We start from the raw sequence: 10,764 nt of genomic DNA, 5'->3' as shown, positions 1-10,764 counted from the left end.
AACAGGATTGGCAGAAGCCAAAAAGGCAATCATGCCCTCCTCAGACACTCCAATGTTATTTCAACCTTACACAATTAGAGGATTGACTTTGAAGAATAGAATTGTAGTTTCTCCAATGTGTACCTATTCTAGCAAGGATGGTTTTGCTAATCTGTGGCATGTGCAACATATTGGCAGTAGAGTGGTAGGTGGTGCTGGCTTGTTTATAGTGGAGGCATCTGCTGTTTCTGAAATTGGAAGAATTACTCCTCATTGTTTGGGAATTTACAAGGACGAACATGTGGAAATGTTGAAACAGATTACGGATTTAGCTCATGAACAAGGTGGACATATTGGTATTCAGTTGGCTCATTCTGGGAGAAAAGGTTCAACACGTGCATTGTGGGAAGCCCTAGGAAGAACTGCATTAAGTGATGAAGAAGGAGGATGGGAAGTGGTTGGACCTTCTCCAATTGCATTTGATGAATCACATAGAGTTCCGAGAGAGTTGACTGAAGATGAGGTGGAAGAATTGATTGAAGACTTTGTAGCTGCTGCTAAGAGAGCTGTCTTGGCTGGTTTTGATGTGATTGAGATACATGCAGCTCATGGTTATATGATTAATTCCTTCTTATCACCAACATCTAATAAGAGAAAAGACAAATTTGGTGGTTCTTTTGAGAATCGTATAAGAATTCTAACTGAAATTGTTAGTCGAGTAAGAAGTTGCATTCCAGAGACAATGCCTCTATTTGTAAGAATATCATGTGATGAGTATGTGAGTGATGGTTGGGATATTGAGGATAGTGTGAGGTTAGCTGAAATTTTGAAAGATTTGGGAGTTGATATAATTGACTGTTCATCAGGAGGTAATTCATCAAGATTACTATCCCAAGCTCTCATGGCATTTCCAATGTATCAAGTGAAATATGCAGAAAGGGTTAGACAAGTAATGCCTGTGGCAGCTGTTGGTAAAATTACTGAACCAGTACAAGCCAATCAAATATTGACAGAAGGAAAAGCTGATTTAGTATTTATTGGAAGAAAGGATTTGGGTGATCCATATTGGCCAATCAGAGCTGCGAAGGAATTGGGTTACGACATTCCAATACCTCCTCAATATAAATTTGGTGTATTCTAAGGTATCTATTCGAATAACTAAATATTTCATTGTAAATTATTAGAAAAAATAAGTCTAAACTTAATACACAGGATCTTCTTCCGAAACCATTCAACAAGTCACTGAATTATTTAAAATTTATTCATCAACACCCCACAAAATAACAGACTTATCATAGGAACCAGTGGCAAGGAATGGTCTGTTATTACTCCATTGCAGACTAGTAATTGGGAGTTTGTGTGAGTTTTGAGGATGTGGATTTGGAGAAACAAAAGAAAAGGAAGAGGTATCAATGACTGAAGGAGAGGTATCATCTCTGCATTTCAATACTGCCAAATAATTGCTATTACATTCGAAAGAGAGATGTTCACCAGGAAGACTTTCAGAATTGGTGTAGACGAAAGAGGAGGTAATTGATGGATAGGACCAAATTCTAATGGAATCTTTGCTGCAGGTGGCAAGCATTGATCCATCAGGTGACCATTGAGCATGAATCACAGGTCTATTATGAGCTAGAACCTTAATAGGTTTGAAAGTTCTGCGGTCGGAGAAGATTAGTCTTCTATCCAAAGACCAGGAAACAAAAATGTCAGGGAATTTAGGATTCCACCTCACACCAAGAATTGCATCTTCATGGTAACTGTACTTTTGTACAATTCTCTGACTTTGAATGTCGTAGAATACAACTTTGAAATCTCCACTTCCACTGGCAAGTAGATGATCTTTTGCATGGAATTGAAGATCTGAAATATATGATTTGTGTGAATCCATTTGAGCCTCAAGCTTTGGTTTGGAGCTGTCAACATTCCACAAGTACACCAGGTTATCTCTTCCTCCGGCAGCCAACATGTGGCTCTTTGGATGCCAAGAAACCTTTGTAATTGGAAGGGAATGCCCCACCAATTGTCTTGGTTTTTTCTTTGGATTCTTCAAGTCCAACAAACCAATATGTCTTTGCATGTCGAAGGCAAGTGTTTCACCATTTGGAGAATATTCCAAGTAATTACATGTGGATACAGTTGATAAATTCTTATATTCATTGAAAATGACATTAGATTCACTGTCAATTCCAATTCCAAATGTTTTTGCTTGGAAACTACTACTACAAGCCATCTTGTCACCTTCTCCAAATGCAATCCTGATAACAGGAGTTTTCAAACCGACAGCATTTTGAATCATAACGACCTTCTTACTGACCTCATTGACACTAGTACATTCCGATTGAGTATCACCCCTATCATCTACCTCCTCCTCTTCTACCTTATCATTGGATTTTGGAACATTTTCAGAGTTTTGAATAATTCTTGAATTGATTGGTCTTGGTCTCTCTGGGAGAGCACACAATTGAGGGTACATTTTTCTGAGCAAGTTGCTTCTCTTGATTGCATCTTGCGTTGATCCTTTACTGCTTGATCTCGATTTGAAAACGTGAGCATTTATCATGACGTCTTCCTGATCCACTCTAGGTTCAAACATGGACATTTTAATACCAACACCTCTATCTTCATCATTGAACAAAAGATCTGGAACCAGAGGTGGGTCAGCCTTGTTTAAATTCTTCCAATCAATTCCTTTGAAAAATGGATGCTTTCTTAATTCAGGACCTCCAATTCTCTTTTCTGGGTCTGTAGTGAGAAGTCCATTAATTAAATCCTTGGCATCTGGTGGCATTGTCTTTGGCCAATAGATGTCTCTATCAACAATCTTTTGACAAGTTACAGCCATACTAGAGCTGTAAAAAGGACTCTTTCCACAAAATAATTCGTAAATAATACAACCATAAGACCACCAATCTACCATAATACCATATTCATTATTACTGACAACTTCGGGTCTATTGAGAAATCATCAATATAATCAAGTTGATAAGAAAACTTACGCCAAATATTCAGCAGTACCACTATTGGAAATTAAGATTTTCAAGATTTTCATATTTTAACTTACCAGAATGTATTCGGACCTGGTCTATCAATTTTCTTTGCAATACCAAAATCCACCAATTTTAAATTACCAGATCCTGTAAGCATTAGATTTTCGGGTTTAAGATCTCTGTGACAAATATTAAGACTGTGAATATAGATCAGTGCTTCCAACATTTGAGCCATGTAAAATTGAGCAACTTTTTTCAATTCCTTATTATCATTTGCTACATTGCTCTTTATAATACACTCAAATAATTCTCCTCCAGAAATAAGTTCCAACACAAAGTACAACTTCTTTTCATCAGTGAAGGTATAACACAATTTTGAAATGTTAGGATGATCCATCTCCAATAATATTTCCTTCTCTGATTTGACATATTTCGTTTGTTTGGCCTTAATAAGTTTTTCCTTCTTCAATACTTTAGCTGCGTATTGAAGTTCTGTTGCTTTATGGACACACAAACGAACTTGGCCAAAAGCACCTTCACCCAATATTTGTCCATACTCAAAATCATCTATTTATTCAAGTCCGATATTAAAATGGTATTATATTGATGATGTATGAACAGAGGCCTTAATATTCTTAAATTCATCTCTCTCTTAACGTACCTTTCGTTACTGCAACACGGGCATCCATTTTTTAACGTTAAATATTGTTTTTTTTCGCCCACAGTTCTGTGGTGAAGGTTCTTGAAAGTTGCAATAGTGACTACCTGAATAGCTGCTTTTAACAAGCTCTTTTAGAAGGTGGCGTCAGAACAGACTGAAAACGGAGTTGGCAAGAAATAAGGAAGATGATTCAGTGACCAACGCTTCAGGTTTCTATTTGCATTGACAAGCAGCTCGTTCTAAATTGAATGCATCATTGTTTAAATACATAAATGTGCCATTTCACATTTCCATAAACGAGCGATACTTCAATCCCTATTTATTATATTATATATAATAACAATGTGATGAAGTATCAAAACAAGTTTACGTATTTCCAATTCTTAGTTAACTGTAATCACTATTGAGGTACTACATTACCACTTTTGTTAGTAACGAGTTCACTTTGATATTCAGTTTTAGTATATTTAAATACTTTCATTGTAATATTCAACACTTTCTTGTTTTTTAGTGATATCAGAAACTGATACAACTTACAATCTTTCAACCTCAAACCATCAACCGTTAAAGAACTCCCGCCAAAACTTTTCTCTAATAATCTACAAAAAAAATGACTGAACCATTTCAAAACCACATCCTCTCACTTAAAAATGTGTTTGGTCTTAATGCAAAGGTAAAAAATAATATCTGGTACATTAGAGATAATGTCAACGATACATGTGTCGTTTACCCTTCAGGTAGATGCCTAGTTTTTCATCAAACAAATGGAGTGAGGAAGATTAAAACAGGGTCCGATAATACGGAAGGAATATCAGCTCTTTGTCTAGCACCTAATAGAAAATATTTGGCTGTTGCAGAAAAAACAAAACCACTTTCATCAACTGTAAAGATCACTGACCTCAAAAAAAACCCACCTCTTATTAAACTCTATGAAACAACAACATACACAGTCAAAAAGACGATTTCTCATCCAGGTGTTGGATCTCATGAATTTGTTTGTATGGCTTTCTCATTGGATGGTAAATATTTGGTAGCCCAAGGAGGAGGTCCAGAATATAATTTAGTTTTGTGGTCTATGGAAGGTAAAACTAGGATAGTTGATACGATTTGTACATCTTCAGTGGATGGAGATCCAGTCTTTCAATGTTCAATTAGTCCAGATAGCAAAACTATTTGTGTTACTGGTAATGGTGTATTTAAATTATTAACCCTAGATGATAGAGAAAAACTCAAAGTTGTGACAGACGGTATTGGCAAAAGAGATCATGAGCCTTATCTGTCTCATACCTGGTTAGATGAAGAGAAGTTAGTTGTTTCAAATGCTAACGGAGATTTATTTTTCGTTGAAAAGAATGAATTTAAATTTATTTTACCCTCATCTCCATCAGATGGACTTAGTATAACAGCACTCATTCCTTATGGAACTGGGTTTGTATGTGGAGGTGAGAATGGAGTTGTTTCAATATTTGAAAAATCGGCCGATGAAAAGGAAATGTATTCAAGATCAAAGACTTTACGAGTTATGAATAGCACTCAATATAAGGAACTGAGCGAAACCTATCTCGATCACAAAATTCTCAATTTTAATTTGAGTCCTTCAAATGAAAACTTGGTCCTTTCAACAAGTTCAGCTCAAATATTTACTTTGAATATCAGTAGTTCTGATATTTTACAAAAGGAAGATGACATTAAATTTGAATATCTCACAATTCCATTCCACTCAAAGGCCATAACGGGAATGGATACTGCTATTAGAAAGCCAATTATTGCGACCTGCAGTACAGATAAGACTGTCAGAGTATGGAACTACTTGGATAATACACTGAATATTGTAAAACAATTCCCAGCCGAGGCCTACTCAATAGCAATTCACCCTAGTGGTTTGCACTTGGTTGTTGGTTTCCAAGATAAACTGAGATTTATGGATATTTTGGGAGATGATATTAGAGAGCAGAAATCTTTCTTGGTAAGAAATTGTGGTGAGGTAAAGTTCAGTAATGGTGGTCATTACTTTGCAGCAGCTCACGGTAACGTAATCAACGTTTACAATACCTACACTCTCCAATTAATATCTGCCCTCAGGGGCCACAATGGTAAAATCAGAGCTCTTCAATGGACTGATGATGATACTAGAGTACTGAGTGTTGGTATGGATGGTGCTGTGTACGAATATGTTGTAAAAACTGAGAAGAGAACCATTCACCATACTAATAAGAATGTTGGATACACATCTGTCGCCACAGACGGAAAGAGTATTTTTGTTACTGGATCAGATAACAAGATTAAGGGCTTCAGTGAAGGTAATCCACAAACAGAATATGATTTGGGAGATAATACATTGGTTTGTATGGAGTACTCTGAAGGATTAAAGATGATATTTGGTGGTCTAGAGACTGGTGCTATTACTGTGCATTCATTTCCAAATCTGGAGTATATAGAAGACAAACTATACTTGCACTCAGGTCCTGTGACAAGAATTTCTAAAGCTTGGGATGATTCTTTCTTATTCAGTTCAGGTGAAGATGGTATGCTGGGTATTGTGGAAATAAGAGACAGAGATGGAGGTAAAACTAAGAAGGAAACAAAATATTCGGAAGAAATTTTGATTTCAGGAGCAGAATGGGAAGAAAAGAATACCACAATTGCTGAGCTTCAAGCAAAAGTTGCAGAATTAAAGTCAGACAATGAATACGAGCAAAAGAAAAAGGAAATTGAATTCAATAATGCTCTCAGAGAACAAGCAAAAAGCTTCAATCTTGAACTTACAAAGAAACAAGAGGAAATTCAAAGTATTTTGCAAGAGAAGAAAAGTGTAACAGATGAGTACGAGAAGAAAATCGATGAGTTGATAGAAAAACACAGAGAAAAAATCAAAGCTCTGGAACAAGACTTTAACGAGAGATTGCACAATTCTCTTGAACAAATTTCCGAACTCAACAGAGACAGAGAGAAGGAGAAGAAGCAAATCCTAGATGATTCCAAGAATAAGGAGGAAATGCACATGAGAGAGCTCACAGATATTACGGAAGAATATGAAGATGAAATTAAGAGAAAAGATGGATCTATTGTTACATTACAAGATGAGAAGGTCGAGTTGGACAAGAAATTTTCCGAAATTAAAAATCAAATGGAAGAGGATCAAGATAAGGAAATCAAGATCTTGAAAGAAATGTATGAAAAGAAGTTGTTAAAGATGAACGACAGCTACAATGAAGCCAAGAGTGAAGCTAACAAGTGGAATGACAGATTTATTGCCTTACAAAAGACTTTGAAACAAAAACTAGAACTTATTGAAAAGTTGGAAGAAAAGAAGCAAAGAGCAGAAAATCTCAATAAGCAATATCAAGAGGATATTCAAAAGATGAGTGAGGAAAATAAGGAAAGAGAAGAAACCATTATTGACAAGGAAAAGAGAATTTTCAAGTTGAAGAGACAAAACCAAGAACTTGAAAAATTCAGATTTGTTTTAGAATACAAGATTTCAACTCTCCAAGAACAAATCAAACCAAGTAAGGAAGAAATTACCAGTTTAAGAAAGCAATCCAAGAAGATGAGAAAAGAATTGGAAAAGGCTAAGGAGAAGAATGATAGATTAATTCTCTCAATCAAGGATCTCGAACTCAAGATTGATGGAAGAGTCAAGGAAATTCAAAGACTGAACTTTAAAGTCAAAGATAATGACACTCTATTGAAGAGAATTCGTGCAGATATTTACAAGGTTGCACAATTAATTCAAGAGCCAAAGGAGCTTAAAGAAGAGGTTACCAAGCTTTACCAAACCTACGTCTCTGAAAAGATTACTACTCAAGAAATGGACTTTGACATTCAAAAGGAATATGAAAGACAAAGATCCTACCTCGAAAAAACAGTCGAATCACTCAAGAAGAAGCTTGTTAAAGCAACAGAAACCTCCAAGTCAGATAATAAGAGAATCATGAATGAAAATGTTGTCCTCATCAAGGAAATTAATGACCTGAGAAAGGAAGTTAGATCTCTAAAGCAAAAACTTAAAGACAAGGAGCTCGAGTCCAAGATTGGAAAGAAGAGCACCGATATAACTTCATCATCTTTGGAACTAAAGGACCTTGGTGGTATTACATCATTAGAACAAGCTTTGAAGGAAATCGAAATGCAACGACACAAGATTCAATCCCTTAGAGAGAAAATAGAAGAATATGAGGCAGAGAAGCGAGCTCTGTCTCGTCCAATTTCAAGAGAGAGACTTCCTCCTGTTATTGTATAATAAATTGTTATCACTTTGTAATCTTTCCAATTCAACGTGAGAATTGTTACGGTAAGTTTATTATAAGAAGCTTCTTTTTGGGTTGAAAAATTACTAATATTCCATTGATCTGTTGTTAACTTTCAAAATACCATTCTCAAATATAAAAAATTCACCAATAGCTTTTCTTCCTTCAATATCTTTTGCATTTGGGTCAGCACCAAATCTTGTCAACAAGTCTAATACAAATATGTATGACTGGATATTGGTAGTATGAATATGTAAAGGTGTTACTCCCTCAGGGTTGCTGAGTTTGACTACCTCTGGTACTCTTTCAACTATTCTACTCCAAATACTATGGTCATGTCTAGAATAAATGTGCAGACATGAGTCACCAAGCTCATTAACAAATTTCAAATCTTCGTCTGTCATATCATCCACGATAGCTTTAGCGAATTGGTAATTTGAGAATGGGAAGCAAATGATGGGAATAGAAACTGTATGCAAGGTTTCATTGTTCTTTTCTTTGTAGCCTTCTGGAATGATACATTTGATAGGCTTTAAAATTTCTTTGAATTGACTTTCTGGAATATTCTTCTTAATGTAACAATATAGTTCAAAGAGTGGAGAATCACTTCTATCACACACATAGAAAACGAGCAAATTTCTAAGGGTCAAAACAAAGTCATCAATATCATCTCTCTTTTTTAAATAATCTAAACATAACTCAACAACATCCCATTCATATTTAGAAAAAACCAATTCATTGGCTATATTATTTGGAATCAAGCCTGCTCGTAACATAATAGAGCTTGGACAATTAATTGCCCCATTTTGATAAACATTTGAAAGATAAGCTAAGTATTCTGTAATTATAGTATCTCCACTTGTGGTAAGCGTAAGCCATTCAATTGGAATGCCAACTTCAATTACCAAGTAATCTACCAATTTCTTTTTCATATCAAAATCAGAAAACAATTGGCCGAAAGATACTCCTTCTATAAACCTCAATAAAAAGTCGGCATATTCGGTTACGTTTTCAGTTGAGAGTAGTTTTGAGGTAATTTTCAATGGAGTCTTGTTACCGTTTTGATCTTCAACATAACGATTTAAAAAATCCGAGAAATATGTGTCAGTGCCTGTAGCAAACCCTAAATCAACAACACAGTTAGGTTGAATATATTCCTCAATCATAAAGCTTTCCATAAAACTAATTGAGTAATGAGAAGAAACTCCATTAATAGTCAGCTTGTTGAGATTTGGTAGGACTTCTTTAAAGCACTCAAAATAATCCACGTACTCACATAAAAGTATTGAAAGATCTGTTATTCCTTTACAGATGTCCATGGCAGTGTTTGTAAAGCCGACATCTAGACCTCTGACAGAAAGTTTCTTAATGGATGAATTAATTCCAATAAACTCCTTAAGCCTTTCCATAATCTCTTCGTGAGAAAAGGCACGAGTAAAATTTTGTTCTTGTGGAATAGCACCAGTTCCTATTAGTTCCAATGGTATAGCATACGAATACATCGCTTGCTTTCTAAAAGATTTACTATCTTGCTTGTTAAACTTATTGTAATTACGAGTATTATAATATCCTCTTTCTGATTCCTGCAGTATGGCAATAGATTTTGATTCTAACTTTTTCATTTCTTCCTCAGAAAGTAGCTCCATTTCATCAAATGATACAGTTACATTAGGCTCATTACTAATTGAATCAGTATCATCCATTGGTTCTTCACAAGGTGACTCGTAATCATCTTCATTTCTTTTTGTGGTGGTTCCATTTACCAATGACTTGATTTTTTCAATATTTCTGTGAATGACCACATCATTAAAGTCAACAGTGTCAATTTCATTCATCTCCTTAACCAACGAAAAGAAGTGCAATAGTTTGTCTTTCTTTACAGAACCAATATCATAATCAATATCTGTAATATCAAACTCATCCAACTTCAATATCCTTTGTTTCATTCTTAATGCATATTCTCTGTTAATTAGTCTCTTCTTGTAATAGTTTCTATAGAGAGGATCTGAATAGTACAAATTTTGAAAAGATCTCTTTGTAAAGGTTTCAAACAAATTCAGTCCTTTGCATACAATTTTAGAAATATCTTCAACTTGTGCCAGCTTCATCTGTTCAGTGAATTCGTCTAACTTGATTTTGTAAAAATCTCTCAAGGAAAAGGTTGGAATAAAATCAATAATTTCATACTTGATATCCATAGGAAGATTGTGAAGCAATTCAAAGCTGCCATTCCATTTAGCTTCCTCTACCATTGGTTTCAATTTTCTTCTTTTTTGATCTTGGAAAATCCAAAATTTGACTAATTGTGAAGCTCCTTCATAGGTATTTACATCAAATTTTGATGATTCTTCACTTCCATCGAAGGCTCTTTTCAAACCATTCACAAAAATTGCTTTTTCCTCATCAGAAAAAGGACCTGCCAACGAACGGGAAGGGAAAGGTCTGTTTGCTTTTCTAGCTTTGTAAGCCAATTGTTTTCTTGGAGCTTTGCCACCCGTCGATTTTCTCGCTGTTTGCTTGGTTCTGGCCATGTTCAAAGAAGATCTGGGTGATTTGAATTTTTTTTTATTTCAATAATTGATTGATTGGATAATCCTCTTGATGAAAGAAATTGTAAAGTTTCCACTTGAAAATTATTGTTTCTTCAACTTTCCTGTTGTGAAGTACAAATTATTATTGTTATTAATTTCTATAAATACTAACTATAAAACATGAAATTCTCTTCCGTCAACAATCCCTTAACTATCTAAAGTCTAATTGGAGAGTTCTTAATTGTTTGTGAATTTATTGGCTCGAGATTGATGTTCAATTCTGCAATTTATTCCTCATGTGATTATTTTCAAAATAATTCCAACTCATTAAAAAATGTCATCACAAGAACACA

General features: G+C 35.0%; 3 protein-coding genes across 3 annotated transcripts; 1 reads left to right on the top strand and 2 right to left on the bottom strand.

Annotated features, from left to right (window-relative positions):
- Window positions 1–31: 31 nt before the first annotated feature.
- NAEGRDRAFT_60504 (uncharacterized protein) lies at window positions 32–1,120 on the top strand (the record flags this gene model as incomplete). Its single annotated transcript, XM_002678837.1, has 1 exon — window positions 32–1,120. One exon carries the CDS (start codon window positions 32–34, stop codon window positions 1,118–1,120), a length of 1,089 nt encoding a protein of 362 aa, XP_002678883.1.
- Window positions 1,121–2,650: 1,530 nt separating this feature from the next.
- Window positions 2,651–3,540, bottom strand: NAEGRDRAFT_2797 (uncharacterized protein; the record flags this gene model as incomplete). Its single annotated transcript, XM_002678706.1, has 3 exons — window positions 2,651–2,933; window positions 2,979–2,999; window positions 3,044–3,540. Coding segments are annotated over 3 exons (801 nt in total), but the record flags the coding sequence as incomplete, so codon positions are not given.
- Window positions 3,541–8,492: 4,952 nt separating this feature from the next.
- Window positions 8,493–10,411, bottom strand: NAEGRDRAFT_48038 (uncharacterized protein; the record flags this gene model as incomplete). The annotated part of the gene is made up of 2 exons (XM_002678705.1): window positions 8,493–8,519; window positions 8,786–10,411. The coding sequence occupies 2 exons, from the start codon at window positions 10,409–10,411 to the stop codon at window positions 8,493–8,495; spliced, it is 1,653 nt and encodes a 550-aa protein (XP_002678751.1).
- Window positions 10,412–10,764: the final 353 nt, after the last annotated feature.

The sequence above is a fragment of the Naegleria gruberi genome (genome assembly GCF_000004985.1).
Source record: "Naegleria gruberi genomic scaffold NAEGRscaffold_16, whole genome shotgun sequence".
Taxonomy (NCBI): domain Eukaryota; phylum Heterolobosea; class Eutetramitea; order Acrasida; family Naegleriidae; genus Naegleria; species Naegleria gruberi.
The sequence above is the reverse complement of the archived record's forward strand: the minus strand, read 5'-3'. Positions and strand labels throughout refer to the sequence as shown.